We start from the raw sequence: 24846 nt of genomic DNA, 5'->3' as shown, positions 1-24846 counted from the left end.
CCATGTGGCTTTGCACTGTTCCACATTCAGACAACACAGCCTCACAGCCCAGCCCAGGTGGGAAGGGACCTTCTGCAAGAAAGGGAGCCCAGATCAGATTGTCAGTACCCTGTCCAGCTGTGTCTTGAAAACCTTCCATGACAGGGGCCCTACTGCTGCCCTGCAGGTGTTGTACCAGTGACTGATTGTTCTCACTGGAAAAAATGTCTCTTATGTTGAAATAAACCTGGAGTGCTCTAAGAGGCCAGAAAAACTGGACACAGGCAAAGTAAAAGCTTCAGTTCTTTCACACTGGAGGGCTTAGGCATAAGGTTTCTTTTCAGTCTTACTTTCCCCAAGCAAGACCTACTTGCAGTTATGTAGTCAAAATCCTCTGACATCAAGTGCATCAGCACTGTCTGATTTGCTCAGCACCCCTTCTGCATTTGGTAGTTCAGTGCTGCAACATCTTTTTCTTCCCAAGCCCAACACAACCTGTAAGGTGGGACCCTGTGTTCAGGTGGCTGTACCCTTCTGGCTCAGCTCTGGCCCTCCTACACTGTGGGGGGGTCACAACCTCTGTATGGACTGAAGGAAATACTCAGAAAAATTCTGTAACTGCCTCCCATTTCAGTAGGGAGAATACTGAACTGTATGTAAAGAAGGAAGTCAACAGGTATGTATTTCTAAATGAACATCAGTGTTTCCAGAAACTAGTAACTGCTGCCAGAGTGGTAAAGACCCAACAGCTACTATAAACTTCAAACATTGCTTAGGCAGATTCCAAATTTTGGAGATCTTTGCAGTCAGTGATCAATAAGGTGAATTCAAACTTGATTATACATGTAATTTCTGGTAGGCTTTATTCAGATGATAATATGAACCACACATGATTAAGAACACACTTTATTCTTCTAGTAGAATCCTGTCCATCATTTAACTGAAACCTTTGCCAAAAGCAGAATTAATTCATTTAATTAAAACAGTCATTCTCTTAAACTGGAGAAGCCCCAGTGTGTACAGCCAACTTTGTATTTAGTGGAATACAGCAACCTGGTCCCAGTTTGACACTACATAAACAGCAGCTCCCAAGCAGCAGTTGTAGAACCAACCCAAAAGCTGGCATGAAGCAACACATGTCCATGGATGGCTCTATTAAGGAACTAAGGAGGACATTAAGGAAGATTGCTGCAGATCAGAGGATGCACCAGCATCTTCCACAATACCAGAAGAGCTGAAGTGACATGCAGTAAAGAAGTTGCTCTCAAATGACATCGCAAAAACACACCATCCTGGCTTTCATTGTTCAGTTTTTGTGTTCTGTACTTAGCTGAGTAGAAAATATTTATTTCACAAATAAATATATAAAAGAAAGGGGGGGGGGAAGATAAAGCACTCACCTTGCCCTGTATTTGTAGACCAAGTTCCAAGTAGCAAGAGCTCCACCCACCCTGTGCCCTAAAGACATCCTCTGTTACTTTGAGCCAGCTCAGGAGAGATGGTACTGTTAGCTGGCATAGAGGACTTCAGACCTCTCACAGGTCTGAGCAGCAGAGGGATGGTAACACACCACGTGACTGCCTTGTAAGCCTTCACATGAGCAATGGGTTTAGGAAGCAGGGGCTTTCCTACCCTGGCCACTACTCACACTGCCCAAGTCCAGAGGTAGCACCATCAAACCACAGGTGGCTTACTGGTTGAGATGAGGAAACACAGCAGGTGAATGATGCATGGTTTGGGGAGGAAAAGATTTAACATGTTTTATTTACTTCTAAAAGTGAAGGCTACCTCACATTCAAGTGAATGCAGGACTATTTTAGCAGAAAGTATTCGTCACTCTGCTAAGACTGTCATAGCACTGTTCTCATACGCTCATCTAATCTAGACGAAAACTCTGGCAACACTAATCCACTTGCTTCTGTTGCTGCATTTCTACACAGACTAATCTAATTTGCTAGTCAGTATTTTGACAAGATCAATACAAAAATCTTAATAAGGAATTGCACTTATCCCTGATTTCTGGTAATTCTGAGGAAACAGTCTTACAAGACATATTACTCAGTGTCAAAACTTTATAGAAAAGGGAAAGGGGTTCTTCAATCAAAATAATCTTCTATATCAATATCTGGATTCAGGAGATCTTCACCATAGGCTGAAAGATCCATTTGATTTAAAATTAAGTTTTCAAAGGTTTCTTCCAAGTCCGTTTCACCAATCAGCACAGCTCCCATCATTCGGCCATTCTGCATCACTACTTTAACATACTCCTGTCCCTTGGTACACCTCAGCATCAGTTCATGGTCTAAACCCAAGCCTTGAGCATTGTATTTTCCCAAAACCACCACCTAACAGAAGGAAAAAGAAAAAACACTTGTAAGAACACTGCAGTGGCTTTTAGTGTTTCTGCTGGTAACAGTTCTAAGCTTCAAAAGACTAATGTACACAGGGAAATACTTGTCCCTAGGAAACCTCCCCCCTTCGTTTGCTTACAAACCCACAATAGAATTAAAAATCTTCACCTTGAAATATCATAGACAAAACCCAATAATGAACCAGTTACCGTGCCGAGCTGTGATGAATTTATTCATGAACAGAAATTTAATGAATTGGAATATACAGATGCAAAATAGATCAGCTGTCATTCACCAATTAAATTTTGTAATGTATCAGTAAAGATCTTTGCCCTCTTCAGCTTCAGCAAAGTTAGTATGAATGGAGAAAATCTAAACTAAGATTATTATACAGAAAGCTGCTTTGTCAATACTAAAGCACCTGCTTAGTGTTAGCAAGTTAATATAAGCAATGTGTGTTACGCAGTGGTTTAAGACTATTGGAATGTATTTACTTTACCTTGTAATTGAAAAATTTTGTAACATGAGCAAATAGTTCAAAGCTGAAATCCATCTCAACAGACTCCCCTAAAGTATCTGCTACCATGCATTTTCCTGCATACCATCCCATCTGCCTAGCTTGAGTCCACAGTCTCATCTAGAAAAAAAAATAGAGAAAAAAAGATTTAAAACCACAGCTACGTGTCACTGTGCAATGACACTCACTGTTCTCATCAATGCAAACTACGTATTCTCATTGTTCTCAGAACAGCTGAACAGCCTGGCTTTCAGCCACAGAGATACAATTATCTGTCATCATCATACCCAGGATTATCTACTTAGTAGCTCACTGGTTTCTGCTTCAATTCAATTCAATTTCTTTTCTCCCATTTCTGTACTAGTGTGTAATTTACTTTGTAGATTAGACTTGCTGCTGGGCACAGAGTCATATGATTTGATTTACCTGATGCCACACTGGACTAGGTTCCCACGCTGCTGTGCAGATATCTCCAGCTGCATATATATCTGGCAGGGATGTGCGCATGTGTTTATCTACTTTAAGACCTCCATCTTCACCTACAGCAAACTGAAGTATTTGCACAGATCAGCAATAAGAAAAATAATCATTTAAACTAAGCAACTCAACTTCATCCATGTTAAGCAGTTGTCCTGGTTTCAGCTGAGAGGGTTAATTTTCTTCACAGTAGCTAGTACGGGGCTATGTTTTGGATTTGTGCTGGAAACAGCGTTGATAGTAAATACAGAGATGTTTTTGTTCTATGGACCTATTGTTGAGCAGTGTTTACACAGAGCCAAGGCCTTTTCTGCTTCTCGCACTGCCCTGCCAGCAGGATGGCTGGGGGTGCACAAGAAGTTGGGAGGAGACACAGACAGGACAGGTGACCCAAACTGACCAAAGGGATATTCCATACCATATGACATCATGCTCAGTTTATAAGGAGCTTGGGGGAAGAGGAAGGGGGGGGGGGGGTGGCGGCATTCAGAGTGATGGCGTTTGTCTTTCCAAGTAACCGTTATGCATGACAGAGCCCTGCTGTCCTGGAGAAGGCTGAACACCTGCCTGCCCATGGGAAGTAGGGAATGAATTCCTTGCTTTGCTTGTGCACGCAGCTTTTGCTTTACCTATGAAACTGTCTTTACCTCAACCCACGAGTTTTCTCACTTTAACTTTTCCAGTTCTCTCCCCCATCCCGATCAGGGGAGTGAGCGAGTGGCTGCGTGGTGCTCAGCTGCCGGCTGGGGTAAAACCACTACAGCAGTCATCTCATTTGTTACTTTTTAATGGCAGACTCCTAAAAAAATTCCAGTAAATTCACTATTCTGCTTAATCAAAACATTTGAAGATACAAAATTGTATGGATAAATACTATGGGAACCCAGCACAATGCTGTTCTGGATGCCACATAGCAACAGAGAAAAAGGTAATTTGGTGTAAACAATTTATGGCTATTCATTCTCCCACCTAATCTGACTCAATTAGGAAAGACTTATAACCACGAGAGAAACATGTTGTTCAAACCTCACGATCTCAAGACTCCTTCATCTTCAAGGGAAAAAACCCAGTCCCCTGAAGAGTGCCATAATGAAGTGTTTTTAACAACTGTCTACATATCAAGTATTACTTCTCTGTATTATAATGCAACCGTGCCCCCTGCAGAATTTTTCCTGCATCATATCAAACCTAGAACCCTTCAAATAAGCGAAGGCAGAGTTATCCGATAAAAGCAGAATTTCCTAGCAATCTTTGAACTCTTGTGGTGGGTTGACCCTGGCTGGAGGCCAAGTGCCCCCCAAAGCCGCTCTGTCACTGCTCTCCTAAGCTGAACTGGGGACAGAAAATAAAACGAAAGGCTCGTGGGTGGAGATAAGGACAGGGAGATCACTCACCAATTACTATCACAGGCAAAACAGACTTGACTTGGGGAAAATTAATTTATTACCAATCAAATCAGAGTAATGAGAAATAAAACCATATCTTAAAAACACCTCCCCCCACCCCTCCCTTCTTCCCAGGCTTAAGTTCACTGCCAATTTTCTTTCCCTCCTCCCCCTCCAGCAGCACATGGGGACAGGGAATGGGGGTTGTGGTCAGTTCATCACACATTGTCTCTGCTGCTCCTTCCTCCTCAGGGGGAGGACTCCTCACACTCTGCCCCTGCTCCAGTGTGGGGTCCCTCCCACAGGAGACAGCCCTCCATGAACTTCTCCAACATGAGTCCTTCCCACAGGCTGCAGTTCTTCACAACCTGCTCCAGCACGGGTCCCCCACAGGGTCACAAGTCCTGCCAGCAATGCCAGCAGCATTGGCTCTATCGGACATAGGGGAAGCCTCCAGCAGCTTCTCACAGAACCCATGCCTGTAGCCCCCTCGCTACCAAAACCTTGCCACGCAAAGCCAGTACATTCCACCCCTTGCCTCTGTGAATCACATATTTAAGAATTATCATTAAAATCCACATTCATCACACAGAGGTCACAAGCTTCACCCACATCAACAAAAGAATTCCTCACACCAAAATCAAATCATCGTCACCCCACCAAATGACAGTTGACAATTTACACACACAATCCACCCCTTGTCCCTTCACCACAATTACAACAATACAAATTCCCCACAACCATTCCACTTCTCACTCTCTAGCTGTGTTTAAGTCCATGTTTTGCCCATTACCTCTTCCAATTACTATCCATTATCTCGAATTCCTCATGTTGGACACCAAAAAGGACTGTGGTGGGTTGACCCTGGCTGGACGCCAGGGACCCACCAGCATTTCTCACCAAATTTAAGAAAAGATCAGTGTTGTATTTTACAAGTGTAAAGATTTCACATCTCTCTCAAAATATATCAAACTCTATGTATTAAAAAAAGCTTGGAACAGCATGACATACTGAATAAAATTATTTAACATGAGATTATCCAGAGTGGCAAGACCTCCCTGGTCAGATACAAAGCACTAAGCATTATTTCTAGAATACAGCATAGGATTTTAAAGTATTATTACCGATACCTAGGCAGGGAAGTAACAGAGCTTGCCAAATTTCAAATCGCACTACATAAGTTACAGGGACCCCTAGCCTTAAGAGTTCATTTTGTATTTTTGCGAAGGCCAGAAAATACCATTGCAAATACCTAATTTCTCATCTAACTTTGTAACATAGGTCTTGAAATATTTCATGGCTCAACATCAGATCTGTTTTCATAATTTTCTTCTGCTTTATTCAGAGGATGGTGTTTTACTTCTTATTCAGAAGGAACCACAAAACACCGAATACCCTAATGTACTGGTTTTGCCTGGGATAGAGTTAGTTTTCTTCATAGCAGCTGGTATAGGGCTGTTTTGGATTTGTGATCTACACAGTGCTGATAATTCAGGGATGTTTTAGTTACTGCTGAGCAGTGCTTACGCAGAGCCAAGGCCTTTCCTGCCTCTCACACCGCCCCACCAGCAGTAAGGTTGGGGGTGCACAAGAAGTTGGGAGGGTATACAGCCGGGACAGGTGGCCCCAACTGACCAAAGGGACACCCCAAGCCACACAATGTTGTGCTCAGCAAGAAAAGCTGGGGGAAGAAGGAGGAAAGGGGGACATCCATAATTATGACACTTGTCTTCCCAAGTAACCAGCCTGTAAGCCCTGCTTTCCTGGAGATGGCTGAACACCTGCCTGCCCATGGGAAGTGGTGAATGAATTCCTTGTTTTGCTTTGCTTGCGTGCACGGCTTTTGCTTTGCCTGAACTGTCTTTATCTCAAACCGTGAGTTTTCTCACTTTTAACCCTTCTGACTCTCTTCCTCCACCCCCTGCAGGGAGTAAGCAAGCTGCTGTGTGGGGCTGAGCTGCTGGCCGGGGTTAAACGAGACACCTAACAGAGACAGAAGGATCTCAAGCCCTGAAAATTCACATGGTGGCTATGAACTCAGTAATCATCATCCACGTTTGGATGCTGATTCAAAATGTGGTTTCCTTCAATGAATATGAGCACCTTTGCAGCTCAGTTTCCCAGACAAAGAATACTGGAAATAAAGTTTTCTCCTGAGAAAGAAGCAGTTAAGATTAAGATAAGAATATGGTGCAGAACTAACGTAACGTTATTTTACATTTTTGCCACATTAACCAATTACACAAATTTTTTTCTCTCTTTGTACGGGCTTAATCTTAACAGTGTATACTGTACACATACTGTGTATCAGTACACACGAGGAGCAACATAAGCCAAGACTACAAATGAAATTCATTTTTATCATGTTGGCTATTTCCAGTATCGACATACCTGCCTTGTTTTGAAATACTATACAACATTCAAAACCTTTAGCACCGATCAATGTTTCATGTCAGAACAAAAGCATAAAACAGCTGAAAAAGCTTATTCACCTTAATTAAAAGAACAACTTAAACTTCAAAAGAAATTAGTATACTTACATTATTGCCATCAAGAAACGGTTTAACATTTGGCACAACTCCAGTTGCACTGACAATGAAATCACATCCGTAAATTTTTCCATTAGTTAATTCCACATATACAGGCCACAGCACTGAAAAAGGGGAAAATTTTGCCCTGAGAATGTAACCAACAGAAGTTATTTTATTAATTATGTCTTATAATAAGACATGAAATAAAAAGAAAGAAAATCTTTTGAGGTATCTAACTGATTAGGGAAAAATAAAAATTAAAAAAAGAAAAAAGTCAGATGTTACCTCTAACATTTCTTATCTTCACTCAGGACTAGAAAAAATGAGATTTTGGAGCTTAGCTCCAAGTCCTACTATGAACTTTCTCTGAAATTTTCCTAAATCAAAGCCCTCATTTGTAGGGGGAAAATACTGTGTCCTGCCACTGCTTCAGACCCGTGGGATGTTCTCTGAAGTATGCAACTACCAAATATTTTTTTACATATCAATATACAGATGCACAGGAAATGCCTCAAAAGGAAAAAAGAATGTCAGAGATTTGACTTCCTAGAATCTTATGCTGGATGTAAGTGGCTATTAAAATAGTATTTTAAATACTAATTTTTCGTTCAGTGGAATTTATAGATAGAATTATTCATTAAGTGATATTTTCTTCTACTTACTTTGAAGGATTAATTCAGTTTTGACACGAATTTTTTTTCCTTTTTTTTTCCTTCTGTTTTAACTCCACTATTAATATATGATTTTATTGGACTGCCACAAGAAGGGAATGTTCTGCATACAGGATTTAGGTGACTTTGTGGAAAAAGGGTCTGCCCCATAACATTTTGTAATTTAATTGTAGCCCGTAAATCACATTCTCAACTACCATAAATTGCTAGAGCTCCATTCGATTTCTAGAAATAAAGGATTTACTTTCCAAATCTGTTATTTGCTGTAAAACAGCAAACAAGATTGAACATGCTCCAGCACTACTTTATCTTCAACACGTTATTTCTAATCAACACTGGCACCTACCCTCATCTGGTTCTACATTTTTCTCTTCCTTAGGAAAAGTCAAAGAAGTCCGTTGCAGTTGTATAAATTCTTGCTGTAAATATATTTTCTTTACTTCACATAGTATTTCAATATGTACTTTATGAGAAAACTAAAGAAAGATTGACAAAATGGTAAACATAATGATCAGCAATAACAATATTTGTAATAGCAAGTACATCTTCACCTGAATTGATGTTACTAAACTGGAAAAAAAATAAACAAAACCCCACATATATCCCATCCCAAAGCACAACACATAGCTGAGTTCCCACACTTTTTTTCCTTTTTTGGCACAGATCTAACCATAGCAAATGGCAATTTACCTGCTTTTTCAGCAGGTATCTGATGTTCCTTGAAACTTCATGACAATTTAGATTTTTCTGGGATGCCAGAGAACATACTCAAGCTCCCCTGAGTTTACAAGAAGAGAATTCAGAACTTGTCAGAACTGAAAAATTAAGTAAACTTTTCTATCTTTCAGGATTTCAAAGCCTTAATTTTTGTATCATGAATTAAATTCTGATAACAGTAACAAGTTTACGTTCTAAATGCTGTAAAGAAAAAGAAAATATATCCTGTTCCATCAACCCATGTTTCGACCACTTGCTCCTACACTGAGCTCCAGACAGAAGTTGCAGAATTATCCGTTTCTCTAAACTATTTTGTGGATTCAGGCCTTGATTGGTTTTATTCTCCACTACACAAACATATTTCCACAGCCTTCAACAGCCAAAACACCACCGATTAATCTGCTGAATATCCTAAACATCGTTTAGTTGATACTGTAAAACTATTCTGTAGAATCTATGACTGATCACCTTTGAAAGTTCTTTTTTTTAAATGCCCATAACAGATGCAAACACCTAACAGCTAAGAAATTGATAAATAAAAACCTGCTAAAAACCCCTTATCAAATGTGAAGATTTTTACTTTCTTTCAAACATGAAACTGTTCACAGCGCTCATGTCCACTACTGATTTCACATTTCATTATCTGTTGTCACAGGAGACTGATGTTCCCTGTACCTCTGTACAAACCCTACCATCCTATTTTTCACAAATGAAAATGCACGTATGGCAGCTAAAATGAGGACAATAGAGGTACCACTCCTTCTGGTTAAAGCTAGGATTGACATCAGTCCCACAGAAATATGCAAACCAACATTTATGTTTCAATCTGAACAGCAAATTGCTAAAACCATGCCAGTGAATCCAATTAGCCACCTTTTTCCTGAAGCAGAAAGTTACTTTGTGTTAACTTATTTTCCTTTTTAATTCTGACAGAACAGCAGAATCAATTCAAGCACATTTTATTTTTATTTTTCTAGTAATCCTGAATGTGACATTTCACACTCTGTCATCCTTACCCACTTAAAGCAACAGTTAAACAACGTAAGAAAGACTGTGACCATACCTCTTTAGTCCCTTTAAGATGTAAGCCCTCATGCCAATCGGGGCCTAAGGCACTGCCCAGTTTGTCAGATGTTGCCACAGGTCTCTCTTTTTCCTCACTTTCTGAAGGAAAGAGATGAGGAATAACAGATATAGCGTGCATACTTCATTGCCCGCAGAATTCAGAACAAGGATTCTCAATTAAGGGAAATATGATCTGGTTGACAAAAGGGAAGACAAAAGTGTGTAATGTACCAAAACCCATTAATTTGCATCAGACTCCAAGTCAGTACTTTTAACACCTTTCAACTTTATGCCTTTCATTAGGTCACTCATCTCTGAAACAACCATGCCACTGTTAGGTGCCTGCATGGACCCTTAACAGCCAGATGGATCCCAACAGCACTAGGGTTCTGGAGACCCACTGTACTCTCAGTTGCTTAATATCACTGCTAATATTTAAATTGATGTCCATCTGCTAGAAAATGTGCACCGTCCCCTCCGTTGCACAAAAGTGTAAATTCTAACATACTGTGATACATATGAAAAACACTGGGCGCCATTTTGTGATGTTTAGGCTGACTCTTTTACAATTTATTCCTCCGACCTGAAGTCTAGAACCACGCTGCTCTTTTTGTTATTATTTTGGTCTTATAAATGTTTGCTCATGCAGTTCTAGTTAACTGTTGTTATTAAGACTGCAGTTTCACTGCCTCTGTAGTAACATTCTGTGAGGTTTCATCTGGTCCTCCAACAGCTTATTACAGGAGAGCTCCTTCCTACATAATGCTGACATAATTCAGAAAGACATTACAATATTACAGAAAACAGAACAAGTTCTTCAGCAGATAGAATACAGGAAATGAAATGTAAACTTGGCACAAATATAAAGATAAGCACATTTTTTACAGTTTGTAGGTAACTATTACATGCTGTTGTGTGTCTACACAAGTTCAGGATGTGTTTTTAAAAGCATAAACCTTAACCTTTAAACCCAGTAAACCTTATTTATGGCCTGCTAAATTAACTGATCTTAGGACTATCTTTAATATCAAATGCTGCTGCAGTGTTACAAGACTAAAATACCATACCTTCCGTTGTATACTTGGTTCTTTTACATTCAATTGGAGTCTCTTGTTTTTCAGCACTTAGCTTTGGAATGAGAAATTCAGCTGCTCCTGCATCAAAAAAAGTGTTCCCAATGGCTTTGTCTTTGATAGCCCAGATTACTTCACAGCCTTGAATTTCATACCTGTGGACATTTAAACAATGGCTAAAATGACAGACCACCTGAAAAGGATCTGACTCTGAGCAACACAACTAGAAGTGTGCCAGGTTTCATTCCACAAAACTAGAAATAAGGGATCCAAGACTTTTCAGCCTATCAAATCCACTACTGCTTCTAAATATTTACATAAGGAACCCATTAAAAACAATAATAATCTCTTCAACTTGACAGGTCATACTTTCTCACCAACACAACCTGAACTGAACCAGGACAGCGGGTGAGGGAAGGCAGGTCAAATTTATAGTAATACTACTTGGTATTTCCTGCTCCCCAGAATGAAAGAAACATGCATTTTTGCCAGACTGCCCACTGCTAAGAACAGGCATTTGGATCTTCTTTGTACTACCTGCAACATGAACTGGTAAAGACACGCAGAGGACAATTTACTGAAAGTGAAAAAGTGATTCCCTGCAACACAAAACAAGACCATAGAACTGCACAACACAGATGGTTCTGTAATCTAGCAGACTGCGGGACCACATGGTTCAGTATCCTACCTGTGGCAAAGGCCATGTCAGACACTTCAAAAGCTCCATCAGCTTAAATTAGGCTGGGTGCAAGGTAACCTGCCTCTTTATTCCTGTTACATCTTCTGTCTCCACAAGTCAGACAAGTTTTATAACTTCAATATTGCCCTTAATAGTCTTAATAGAAATATCTGTTGATGCCTAATCAGAAAAATGCTGTATATTCTTCCTATCTATGTGTCAAAGCTTCTTCTGAAGCTTGCTGAATTTTAATGACAGTAAGCACCACTATACAAAAGTTTTAATCAATTTTGCTACGAAATGCTCTTTAAGAGCTACAATTTTGTAAGTCAACCTTCTCCCAAATTCACATTCAGCAGATTTAACATGCATTGTTAAAGATTTAATTTGCATACGTATTTTTAAAATTTAGTCAATTACTTACACTAATTCAAGTGCAATCCCACCATTTCCTACCACTACTATTCTCTCAGCTCGAGCCAAATTCTTCTGAAAAGCCTGCATTAAGAAAGGAAAAAAGTCAATTATAACTTAGATCATATGTTCCCTCACACTGATCAATTACATACTTTTCAATATTGTCTTGCTCTCTTAAGTCTTCCTATTTTCTCAGGCTAATGATACACATTTACTTATGCTAGTATCTGTTACAGAAGCTAATGAAACCTCTGAAGTTCTATCACATTAAAGGATGAAGTTATTGATACAGCTTTACAAGTCTCGATGAGACAGAAGTAGTTAAATAATTACATTTAAGCCAATTTATCAGAGCCCTTAGTAGAATCCAGGAGACTCTTTTATGTCCCAGAGACCATAGTGATATCTGTTAATCCAGTTTTATCACAGCTTGCATAACATTCACAGTAATTTGCATAACATTAAAAAGGCAAAGATACAGAAATTTAGGAGTTTAAAAAAATCCTGATCAGAAAGCAAGAATTTAAAAAATAATTTGCAGCAAATCTGAGAACCAATTTTATTTGTGCAAAAAATTCAGAAAGAAACAAGTCTCCAAATCACATCTTAATGGCAAGAAACAAAAAAAATTCAGCCCAGAGAGTATTTTTTAGATCACAGTATAACCACTTCAAGTATTTTCTTTCAAACAAACCAAGAATCATGATTATCAGACCAACTATTGCAACTACATGAAAATCTTTTCATCCATGCTTTGAGTCTACCTGACTAATTCTGTCAGAGAACCTAAACTGTAAAAGGCCATGAAAACTGCAGTCCTTTAATCCCTTCAAAGAAGGACACTGAGGTTTTATCAGAGGGGATTGGTGAATGCAACGAATCACCATTAAGAACACAACCAAACAAAAAACCATAAACAAGTATTTTCAGCCTCATTCAAGTTCAACACTAGTTTTGACAAACGATAGCCCAGTCTACTGCTTCCCACAGCGGCCAACAGTGGATGCACAGTGAAGACCATCAGAAAATGACAAGCACATGATGATACTATCCTGGAACACCCTCACAGGTTCCAGACACCTCTGGTGCCACTCAGGCGGCATCTTTCTCTAATTTAGACAAGGTAAGTTTATCAAGAGCTGTCCTTTTTCTGTGTTTTTTCTTCCCTATTTATCTCTTTTTTTTTTTTTTCTTTTTTTGAACTCAGGTACAGTTTTAATATCCAAAACCAACAATTTCATAGTTTCGCTTCAGTTTCCTTGAAAAAGTAATTACTTTTTCATTCTCAACGTCAAACTTCATTTGACGAATTATAGTTCTTATGTTACGGAGAAGCAGTGTTCACTTTCACCCTGTCTCCTCTAATTCTAAAGACCTATAGCAGTGAAACCTCACTTCCAAGCTGAAGTTGTAGTCTGTTAAGTCATTCCTTATGTGAAAACTTTTCCACATCTTTGACCATAACTGTAACTCTTTTCTGTACAATGAGGAGAAGCTACAGTAGAACTAGAAAAAAAAATGTCCTTCAGTAGTTTTGTCTATGAGAAGTAGCCCTTTGTACCGTGTACCAGGTATGGCTTCTCAGGGAATTTTCTACTGGTGCCTACTTCCTGTTTATATTTTCAGATTGGCTTCTGTCTGGACGGTAAAAGAATACCATTTATTGTAGATTATCATGTCAGAAATACTGTCTACGAGCTATCTATAAACTTAAATTTAGTGACTTTAATGGTATGTAAGGCTATTTCTCTGCTACTGAAAGTGGTCCTGTTTAAGGATATATAGTAACAAGCATCATTTTATGTTTCTCCATTTCACTCTGCAATTATTTTCAGTATTTTGCATCAGAAACAGGACTATACTATACACTTATAAGTCCAAAATAAGTTTACCTGTGCACTGTCAGTATCCCGGATTCCTAATACATATGGGTTTCCTTCAAAAATTAATTTTGGTTTTGCTCCAGCACACAGGCAAAGTTTTTCATACATATATTCTTTCCCATCTTCAGTGAAAATTTTCTGTTAAAAATTAAGAGAAAAGAAAAAACAACTGGAGACATCTAAAAACATCAGCATTTTTTTTCCTTAATGTCATAGTATTTTGCAGGTATTAAAAGCTGTAACTGACTTAAAGAGCAAGCCTTCATACCATCATTGATTGCATGTCATTTATCTGCATTACACTCACCAGAGACTTACAACTCTAAGTACACAACCCATAAAACAGAAAGTGTACACGGTGCACTCAAAGACGAAATATAAAGATTACCACTTGGTGGCACTCTGTACTCACTAGCTGTGCTAAAAGAAGAATAGGTTTTCTCTGTGACAAATGTCCTGTTCCCGCCAAGTAGTAGTGCATAGGTAGAGATCTAGTATGTATTAGTAACTAAGAATCTCATTTAAAACATTTCAGCAGAAGACCTGTATTAAATAGGCACAGGGTAGACTACAGGTTAGAAAGACTGCAAATTCTGTTCTTTGCTAAGGAAAAAGGGTAGGCACTAAACAAGTTACATCCTTCTGCAACAACCAATACCTAAATGTTAACATTTTATGACCTTATTTGTTGTTTTCCAACTAGAAGCTAAATAGTTTATAGTAATTTTGCACAAAAAGAGTTTTTAAAGATTTTGGGCAAAAAATCCTCCAAATCTACATACGTGAAATATTCGTGTCCACAGACACATACCTAAACTCAAACACCATTTTAGTAATGATACAAGAATATCATTAGATTCAGAATATTAGCAGAATCTAACTTGAATCATATTTCTGTGACTTAAAATGAGAAAAACCAGTTTGGGATCTGAATGTGAGTTTCTGATAAATGCTGAAGTGAAAATTAACATGTCAAGTTGACACAGACACCAACAAGGATCTGAACGTGCTGTATGCTGCTCATACTTGCAACGTATTTCCTGCTAAGAAGAACTTGTGGATATGTTGGTTCTTTCAGTAATTATTTTTATCACAAAGTTGTTAATATTTTCATCTCTGTAGCAACAAGCAGTAATTCAGGAATCAAAGATCTCCAATCAAGGGTTACAGGAATTTGCAGACACCTATACTGATGTACAGTATTGGCTTCATTGACTGTTTTCCCTGCTATTTCAATCAGGTATTCAATGCAATACCTCTAAGGTGTCAAAGATTTAAATCTAAAAGATACGGTTTCTTAATTAACAAGTAATTTTTGATCTACAATTTTTGTCCCGTGTATATATTTCAACCTGAACAACAGTATAAGTGGTAAGTGAAATTAAAGTTAGGAAGTATTTTCCTGTAATTTTTGTAATTTAACTCTTCAACAACCAGAATGTTGTTGAACAGAATTTCACACCCAAAACATTCACCTATTTCTGAGATTATTTTTAATGAATAATTTGAAAACACACATAAAGGAGAAAACATCAGCTTACATGTTCACCGCTTTTTAATTGTTTTACTCCAGATTGTATAACTTTAATATTGGGATATCGTTTTTCTAACAGAGAACTTGGTTGCTCTTCTACATCAAATTCCTCAAGTGTTTTGGAGACCTGTAGGAAGAAGAGAGATATTTAAAAATATAAATCATTTATCCATCTCTTTCTAAAGCTTGTAACAAAATGTGTTATGTTCATTTCCAGTAAAGAAGTCACAATATAAAGCCCATACTGTCTCAAAACGTTATCATGCTACTGTTAAAAGTTCCTTTTTATATACAGAATCTTTTCATGACTATTTCTGGTAAAGAATCAAAGTACTACCAAGAATTTTAATTCTAAAGCTAGAGATTAAGCAAAAATGAAGAACCTGATGGCTGCTCTAACTACTATAATATTTTATTCCATAAATAGACTATATTATTAACACTGCTTTTTAACTTACCTGTGCAGTGCCAAGACCCTGTTCTTCTGTTTGTTATAACTTTGATAAAATAACTCAATGATGTTTTTCCATGCAAGCATCTTCCTCTCCCTCAGCATTTTGGGGAAAAAAATAATTGGTGAAAATAGCTTAAAGAATTATGGAAACACTTTTGTCTGGAAAAAATTTTTATTCTAGTTAAAAAAATTGGTGACATTTTCTTCAAAAACCTAATGATTCGAAAACCTCCTGTTGCAGGTAGTTGGCCCTTATGTCAGGAAAAGTGCTTACTGTTGTTCAGCTTGTAAGCAGGACAAGTGTTTAGGCAAAACAGATTCAAGATCACCTCAACACATTTACCTAGTCAGCATCTCATCCATAGTCACTAGCTGATATATCAGAGATGGGAGAGGGGGGGTTGGGGGGGTGGGGGAGAAAAGGAAAAAGAAAAAGAGGCAAGCCAGAACTTGGAAAACATTCAAGTAAGTTATGTTGATTTTGGGTTTCTTCCAGAAGGGAGCAGTTGCACGGGAACCTCCAAGTCTTCTACTTCATCGAATATTCAGTCTGGAACGCAGCTAGAAACCAGAAGCCACACCATGCTTGCAATTCAGATAGAAATTAAGAAGCTCATGTCCGAAATTTACATGCTGCTGCCTTCAAACAGTGTTTAGCTATTCCTTTATTCTTCAGATACTGAAACTTCTGCCAATGTGAATTACAGACTTTACATCTCTGCAATGTGTAAATGTCTTTCCTGGATACTCATGAGAATGTCAGCACAGAAAATATTCTTTAGTTGGGTGTCACTCTACCAGTCTCACATACAGCTCTCAGTCTCTCAGCTATGTTCTGAGCATTCCATTAGCCCCGGATAAAAACCACAGTGAAAAAGGAAGAAGTGCTGATAGCCAATTACAGCCACTAAACACAAAAAACTGCTGTTCACATCTCTCTATGCTTTATTTTCACCTGTAGTGATTTGAATTAGGCATTCATACACCAGGAAGAATTATATTAAAACTGGGCTGTCAGAGTGGTCTTTCTTTACTTGTCATGAGATATGCCTCACCTGTTAAGATACCATGTTTCAGAAAGAGAGTCATGAATATAAGCACCAGGTGGAAGCCCAGCTCTCAGCGTCTTAACCTCCCCTGAGAGGTAAAACCTAACTTCTTACTGGTTGGCAGCTTTGCATCCTCAATTCTGTGCAATCCAGTCTCCAACTCCTTCCGTGACCAATGGTAGAGTGAAAAAAAAGCAGTGCTTTTCAAGATCTGAGAAACCCTGCAAAACTAGCTTAATTAACCTACTAGTCAGAAATCTGAACTCATGTATGGATTTTCTTTTCCAAACCATCAGGGAAGAAGTCATTGAATCACCAGCTGCTGGAGATGCAGATAAAGCTGAAGGCAATTTCACAGAAGGCTATCTCCTTTTTTGTTATTTGTCAGAAGTCTTTTTCTGCTCCAAATTCAAACACATTACTGTATATGAGAACAACTAGCAAGACTAAGCTTAATTAATTTATTCCAAAGATACCATTTCAGTGCTTAAAATGGAGCACCCATTAACAAAGCAGTGACATAAAGCTTCAATAACTTAGAAAATACTTCAACCATTAAGTACCTAGTTTAACCTTTGCTCAAATGTTGTAAATATATTCACCAATTATTAATGATTATGAATCACTATAAAATATCAGTCCTACTAATGTTTACCACCGCAATCACACTAACGTGAAAACAAATTCAAAATCATACGCATTTTCAGTATTAGGTTATAAATTATCTGTACATACACAAGCTTATGAATAGGTCTTACCATAAGAAAAAATTAAGTCTCTCTTACCTGTTTGAAATTCGTTACAGCTTTTATAACTGGAGAAGTTGTCATCAAAAAAATGTCTTCTGATGGGAATTCCATGGCCAGCTTGTAAAGAAACAGAAATCGTGAGTGAATAGTATCATCAATAAATTTTGACTTTAAGGCAATAAATTTATCAGTGAAAAGTAGTATGGTTTTACGACATTATTTAGTCTTGCAGAATCCTACTGGATAAACTACTTCAAGATCGTGGAAGGGTAACGACTGAAATGAACAGAATGTGGAGACCCAAGATTTTAATTCATTCACACACAAATGTATCTTCCAGAACTGCAGCCACAGTATAAATGGCTACTCAGAAGACTATTCTCAGAGTATTGTAACGGCCAACTGTAGGAACAGACTATGATCATGTGATTTCTGGAGACACCCAGTTGCTGGATATACGTTTTTTTATTGCATAGCAGTGACTAATTTTTCACAGATTTCATTTTGACAGAGAAAATTCTGATTCTTATTGACTACTTTAAATGTTATTTAGTAAACTGATAAATGGGTTATCATCTTCAGAGTGCTACTAAGCAATAAAAGACTTCTACAGGCCCCAAGCCAAAGTGAAGAGTTCCCATTTTAAGTGTGCATTGCTCTGCCACAGAAAATAAATCAGCTCTGTCAAGTACAAACCACTTATCTCTGAGGTACAGACAAAACTCAGGGTTCCTTGTCACCAGCATTCTACAAATGAAACGAATAGTTGCATAAACCACCAAGAAGCACATACGTTGTACACAAGCAACTGAGCTATAAAGGGACTAGCATGTATTCCTGTACCTCAGAAAGGCGCAATCTAACACAGTCATCTGAAGGTGAAAGTGGTGAAACCTTGTTGCTGGTTTAAGGGAGATTCATACAGTCATACCATTGGCAAATACAAATTCATTTAACGAGGCTATGTAAAACTTAATGTAATCCACACTTTACAGCATGAATCCTTAACAGGTGTTTCACATATACCATAGCTGTATGCTCTGTATTGACAGACATTAGGAAGAAAGGTTGACATGTAACACTGTGCTGCAGCAGTTGCTCCCAGCTGTATCTAAAAAACCTCAGAAAAACTACAGAATGCTACGGAAAACACGATTATGTTCAATATCTTTGTTAAGGACAGATGGGGGGATTAAGTGCACCCTCAGCAAGTTTACAGAGAATACCAAGCTGAGTGGTGCAGTGGATTAGTTAGAGGGAAAGCATGCCATCTAGAGGGACCCTGACAGGCTTGAGGAGTGAGCCCACGTGAACCTCATGAAGTTCAACATGGCCAAGTACAAAGTCCTGCACCTGGACTGGGTCAATCAATGGTACCAGTACAGACTGGGGGATGAATGGACTAAAAACAGCCCTGCTGAGAAGGACTTGGGGATACTGGTTGATAAAAAAATTAGGTAAGGGCTGTCAAGAGGTGCTTGAGGCCCGGAAAGCCAACTGTACGCTGGGCTGCATAACAAGAAGTGTGGCCAGCAGGTTGAGGGACCCCACCTGAAGTACTGCATCCAGCTCGGGGCTCCCCAGCACAAGACAGACATGGAGCTGTTACAGCAGGTCCAGAGTAGAGCCATGGTCAATGGTGAGAGGGCTGGAGCACCTCTCCTTTGGAGACAGGCTGAGAGAGTTGGGGTTGTTCAGCCTGGAGAAAAGAAGGCTCCGAGGAGACCTTATTGCAGCCTTTCAATACATAAAGGGGGCTTCCAAGAAGGAGAAAGACTTTTTACCAGGGCCTGTAGCGACAGGACAAGGGGTAACAGCTTTAAGTTGAAGAAGGGTCGATTTATATTAGGTATAAGTAAGAAATTCTTTACTGTGAGGATGGTGAAGCACTGGAACAGGTTGCCCAGAGAAGCTGTGGATGCCTCATCACTAGAATTGTTTAAGGTCAGGATGGGGCTTTGATCAACCTGATCTACTGGAAGATGTTCCTGCCCATGGCAGGGGGGTTGGAACAAGATTATCTTTAAAAGTTCCTTCCAACCCAAAGTATTCTGCAATTTGAAAAACACCTGAAGGACAATGCAATCATTGGTCACAGCCAACACAGGTTCATGAGAGGAAAAGCCTGTTTAACAAACTTAGCTTCCTTTTACAACAAGGTCACCCATCTAGTTGACCAAGGCAAGCCAGTTGATGTCATTTTTTTTAGATTTCAGTAAAGCTTTTGATACCGTCTCTCACAGTATCCTTCTGGACAAAATGTCCAGCATACAGCTTGACAAAAACATACTGTGATGGGTGAGCAACTGGCTGACGGGTTGGGCCCAAAGAGTTATGGTAAATGGGGTTACATCAGGCTGGTGGCCAGTCACTAGTGGGGTTCCCCAGGGCTCAATTTTAGGGCCAGTTCTTTTTAATGTTTTCATAAACAACTTGGATGTAGGAGTAGAAGGTGTCATGAGCAAGTTTGCAGATGAGACCAAATTGGGAGGAGCTGCTGATTCCATCAAGGGTGGAAAGGCCTTGCAGAAAGATCTGGACAATCACCAACCACATGAGGTTTAACTAGGGCAAGTGCCAGATTCTGCACCTGGGAAGGGGCAACCCTGGCTACACATACAGACTGGGCAATGAGATGCTGGAGACCTGCCATGCTGAAAGGGACTTGGGGGTCTTGGTCAACAGCAAGGTGAACACGAGTCAGTGTGTCCAGGCTGCCAGGAAGGCCAACTGTATCCTGGGGCGCATCAAGCACAGCATTGCTAGCTGGTCTAGAGAAGTGATTGTCTCACTCTACACTGCACTGGTGCGGCCTCACCTCGAGTACTGCATGCAGTTTTGGGCACCACAGTACAGAAAGGATATAAAACTATTGGAGAGTGTCCAAAGGAGGGCAACAAAGATGGTGAAGGGTCTAGAGGGGAAGACGTATCAGGAGAGGCTGAAGTCACTTGGTTTGTTCAGCCTAGAGGAGACTGAGGGGAGACCTCATCACAGCCTACAGCTTCCTCACAAGGGGGAGTGAGGGGGCAGGCGCTGATCTCCTCCCTCTGGTGACCAGTGATAGAACCCATGGGAATGGAATGAAGCTGCGATGGGGGAGGTTTAGATTCGCTATTAGGAAAAGGTTCTTCACTGAGAGGGTGGTCAGGCACTGGAACAGGCTCCCCAGGGAAGTGGTCACAGCACTGAGCTTGATTGAGTTCAAGAAGCATCTGGATAACGCTCTCAGTCACGTGCTCTGATTCGGCTAGTCCTGTGTGGAGCCAGGAGTTGGACTCAATGATCCTTATGGGTCCCTTCCAACTCAGGATATTCTATGATTCTATGTAATAATCATCAGATGTACGCTGTAATCCAAAACTTTAAGACTGACATCATGTACTTTGCATCACTTACGCTCAAATGCTCACCCCACCCTCTTAGTAAGATTTAATGGTTGTTCGAAACTTTCATTCAGTATTAAGGTTATTGCATTTCTTTACTGTTTAAAATACTAAAATTAGTAATCTGCCAGATAGATATTAGGTTTATCCATGCATATGGAAATGTGTAAGTCATCACAATCCAGAAAGAAATGTTACAATATAAACATGAAAGGCAGAAATTACGTAAGACATGAAATATTTTGTGACATACAAAAATAAATCTAACAAGCTGTTAAGGAAAATTCAGCTTTTAAGACATTTTATCAGAATATTTCAAGATGTACTCAAAAAGTAACTATATGTGAAATTTTTTTTTGAGACAGACCTGATGCAATGATTGTTCTGAGATAGCTGCATGAGAAGTCTGAACTACAAGGCATCATATAACGCATACCCAAAATGCAATATGATGGACAAGTTGTTTATTGCCACTATGTTCCACAGAATTGTACTTGCTCAAAACCAGGACTGAGAAAAATTGCATTCAGTCTTCCTCTTTTATTTAAAGCGTGCCCCCAGCTATGGATGTACAACACAGAAATCCTTCTAGAACACACGGTGCCACTTTTAATGGACTTGGTGAATTAAAAAGTATGCTAGAAGACCACTAATACTCACTGCTAAATGTGCTTCCTGCAGTACTAAAAGATGAGAAAAAGAAGCAAGTCTCTGTCATCACATAATCTGATTTGAGTTTTTCAGGAAAAAAAGATAATGGTGAGGGACAGGAAAGAGCATACGAGAAGAAGCATGCATTACAGCAATAAGCAGCACTCTCTCGGAGCTCTGGAAGAAAACAAAGCCAAAACTCTGTGGTACTAACACAGCAGAAAGCATTTTCAAAAAAACAATACATTTTAGTCCCTTTTATAGCAATCTTACAGACTGTAGACACCCAATATATATATTGGAAATGACTGTATTGCAAAACAGACTCATAGCAACTAGACACAATTCTAAATTTCTTCCAGGAAAACAGAAAGTCTCTGGGAATATTAAACATTGACCCAAATCTTATTCTTGCAAGCACATAAGGATACACAAGAGCCTTAATTATGTGAATAGTTCAATCAACTTTTAAGGGACTACTCATATTAATATAGGATTTAAGTGTCTGTAGTACCAGAGTCCACATATTACATTAACCATGAATAAAAGGAAAAAACCCTTAATCTAGTAAATGGTAGAAACAAACAAATTCCATAAAGATGGAGAACAGTATCATAATTTTTTGTAATTTAGTCTGTATGTAGTTTATACAGTATGTCAGAAATGAAATATCACTTCATCACCGGAGAATGGACACATCTGAAACACAGTCTTTACACTGCATTGTAGTTTTAACAAATAAAATATTCTTCACTAGTATCCACATCATTTTATTCCACATTATAGGTACAAAATCACCTCCAGTTACTGTTACTTTAAAAACACCAAAAACCTTGAAACCAAGAAACAAATAAATTTACTTTTAGAGCTTGAGCTCATGCAAAGCTGAAGAGATCGGACAGCCTCCACACATGCACAGCCCTAAACATGGATCCAATAAAACCGAGACAAATATTTTCATAATGTGAGTCCTTCATGGCAGCCTTCATCTTAGTTGGAGTACAATCCTTCATGGCTGCGAGGAGTAACGCATGCAGTACTCCTTCAAGTTTCTGACCTCTTGACTAGAATACAGAATGCCAGCTTTCTCAAGTCACAAAGTTTTAATCCTCTTTTTATGAGGAGGTCATAAGCCTTTATCAGGTTATTTATAAGACAGCTTTAACCCCTTTAGAAATATTGCTAGACAAGTAAGTATTGTTATATTACAACATTGTTTCCCTGGGGCTGGTTTTTTTTTCATTTGTTCGCTTTTTCTTAAGAGGGGCAAAATATTTGTACAAGATTGGGGAAGAGGGATGTTAGGACAGAATACTTACATAATTACTGTATAAACGAGAATATGCAATAAGAACCTAATAAATTGTTTCTATAGAAGTTACTAAGTTCACCACGAAAGCATTTACGTTTCTGAGTAAACTCAAATACCTGAGCTACCCCTACAGTCGTGCAGGCCTGTTTCACCAGCGTACGGCTGGCCGAGTTGAACGCGCACACGCAGTTACACAGGCCCCGACACGCTCCCCGGGAGCCCGAGGGTCAAATCCCGGCCTTACCGGCTGAATTGCCTCCGCCGCCCCTGCCCGACCCGAGAGAGGCGACGGCGGAGGCTGCCCCCCGGGGCCAACATGGCGCCCCAGCAGAAGCGGCCGCTCCCCCACCCCGGAGCCCAGCAGCGCCTCGCGCCCCCGCGCAAGGTGTCTGTGGCGGCTGGGGGCGCGCGCATGCGCGAGGCAGGCAGGGACGCCTCGGCCTTTACCTTCTCCGCGCAGGTAACTCCTGCGATCCCTCCGCCCACCACCACGAATCGACCCCGCGCAACGCCGGGAGTAGCCGCCATCTCCCCGCCTGCTCCCGAGCGCGTCGACGAGGAAAACAAACAAACAAATAAATAAATAAATAAGATATTGCTGCTCCCCCACACGGGCAACTTCTCACCGCCGCGTCCTTGCCACGGGGCGGAAGGCGGCGGCGCATTACGTACGGCGTGCGGTAACGCCCAAATTTCCTCCGCTGGCGGTGCGCCCCTCCGGCGGAGCTAGGGCACGGCCCGGGTGGGGCAGGGCGGGGCGTGGGTGAGTCACCCCGCGGTCACCCGCCCCAAGACAGGTTTTCCTGCTGATTTCTTTTCTTTCTTTTTTTTTTTTAATTTATTTATTTTAATTTGGAGTTTACTTTCTCCCCTTGTCGGGGTGAGGCTTTCACAGGCCTGAACGCTGGAGGATTTTGATGGACTGTGTCAAGGGACCACAGAGACCAGATAGCAAATAGTTGTGATAAAAATTACAGAAAAAAGAACACATTCAGGCCCTTCTTCATTCCTTAACCGGAAATCAGGAAAAAGAAGTATGAAAATGTGAAAGACCGTGTGTTCCCCAGGCCTAGCCCCCTCCCATCAGTTTTGGACACAATACTAAGAATATAACTTAGACCCTGGTGTGAAGATAGATGAACATGGAGCTGATGTTTCTGAGATGCTCCTCTCCCTACATGTAGCCCTCCCTGCACAAGGCGTAACCGGTCAGAGGTGCCTAGTGCTTCCCCGCGGGGTGGCTGTTGCTGTTCAGTGTCGGGGGTGGCGAACGGCGAATCCTTGGTTTCTCTTCAGTCATCGGAGCAAATGACACTGCTGTTTTCCTTCTTTGTTTTTGCAACTTGGATACTTGGATAAGAAGTGTGGTAACACGAGAAGTGTGTCAAAGTAAGGAAATGAATTGACCTGTGATTAACTGCCCAGCAATGCCTGTAGTTTGATATGAGCTGCTTAAAATGAGCTGAAGCTTTTGCAGTCTAATTTACCTTAGAGTTTTCAGCCTATTAGTAAGTATGATTTTCAGTCTAACACTGACCTTCAATGCTTTTTTTTCTCTTGAAGGAAGGGATAAGCTATAAAAGATAAAACTACTAATTGTGTGCACCACAGAAAATGATGCTATTTTATGGCTGATGCCTGTTCAGACATTCCTGTAGCTATCAGGACATCAATCACAGTCTTCAAAACAGTTATTTCCTGATGGCCGTTAGGTATAAATACTTTCATTTTTGTCTTTTTTTTTTAAGAAGTAACTTTTCCTAGCATTGAAGGTAATTTCACAGTCCAGACAATTGCTGGCCGTTTTGGTCATAAACTAAATTCTGTTCTCTGAACACATCCCATTCCACTGTAAATTACCTGAGTAAATGACCTGACCTAAACAGTGCAAGAAATTGGATAGACTTGCGTCATCAAGTACTAGAATACCTTCCAAGGATTTTATTCTGCAGTATATGATAAATGA

General features: G+C 39.9%; 2 protein-coding genes across 6 annotated transcripts in view; one reads left to right on the top strand and one right to left on the bottom strand.

Moving 5' to 3' along the window:
- Positions 1–7903, top strand: part of RECQL (RecQ like helicase) — a 32604-nt gene extending 24701 nt beyond the window's left edge. Inside the window, exon 15 of one of the 2 annotated variants that reach the window (XR_008575407.1) lies at positions 7736–7903. The gene's annotated coding sequence lies outside the window, so the exon portion shown is untranslated. Of the gene's footprint in view, positions 1–6636; positions 7257–7735 lie in introns of those variants that run through there. The other variant, XR_008575406.1, reaches the window with a different exon arrangement.
- PYROXD1 (pyridine nucleotide-disulphide oxidoreductase domain 1) lies at positions 815–23543 on the bottom strand. 4 transcript variants are annotated; one of them, XM_054812735.1, is made up of 13 exons: positions 23125–23285; positions 21578–21745; positions 17568–17648; positions 15287–15406; positions 13755–13883; positions 11870–11943; positions 10761–10921; positions 9692–9792; positions 8258–8387; positions 7250–7362; positions 3274–3396; positions 2830–2967; positions 815–2324 (listed from the first exon to the last, which is right to left on the bottom strand). In XM_054812735.1, exons 3-13 carry the CDS (start codon positions 17640–17642, stop codon positions 2076–2078), a joined length of 1413 nt encoding a protein of 470 aa, XP_054668710.1. In that variant the 5' UTR covers positions 17643–17648; positions 21578–21745; positions 23125–23285; the 3' UTR covers positions 815–2075. The 4 variants fall into 4 exon arrangements, with proteins under 4 accessions (XP_054668710.1, XP_054668707.1, XP_054668709.1 ...); XM_054812732.1 differs by lacking the exons at positions 21578–21745; positions 23125–23285 and adding an exon at positions 23328–23543; XM_054812734.1 differs by lacking the exon at positions 21578–21745 and having other exon boundaries at positions 23125–23322.
- Positions 23544–24846: the final 1303 nt, after the last annotated feature.

The sequence above is a fragment of the Grus americana genome, chromosome 1 (assembly GCF_028858705.1).
Source record: "Grus americana isolate bGruAme1 chromosome 1, bGruAme1.mat, whole genome shotgun sequence".
NCBI lineage: Eukaryota > Metazoa > Chordata > Aves > Gruiformes > Gruidae > Grus > Grus americana.
Note: the sequence above shows the minus strand (reverse complement) of the source record. Positions and strands in the feature narration are given on the sequence as shown.

What these genes read in the sequence shown, in the direction of transcription:
- PYROXD1 (XM_054812732.1), bottom strand. Translation starts at nt 23,408, where the DNA reads ATGGCGGCTACTCCCGGCGTTGCGCGGGGTCGATTCGTGGTGGTGGGC. An exon ending in GGGATACTGACAGTGCACAG is followed by an intron (nt 11,944 to 13,754) that starts GTAAACTTATTT and finishes TTCTTAATGCAG; the next exon opens with GCTTTTCAGAAGAATTTGGC. An exon ending in GGGATTGCACTTGAATTAGT is followed by an intron (nt 10,922 to 11,869) that starts GTAAGTAATTGA and finishes AAATGTCCACAG; the next exon opens with GTATGAAATTCAAGGCTGTG.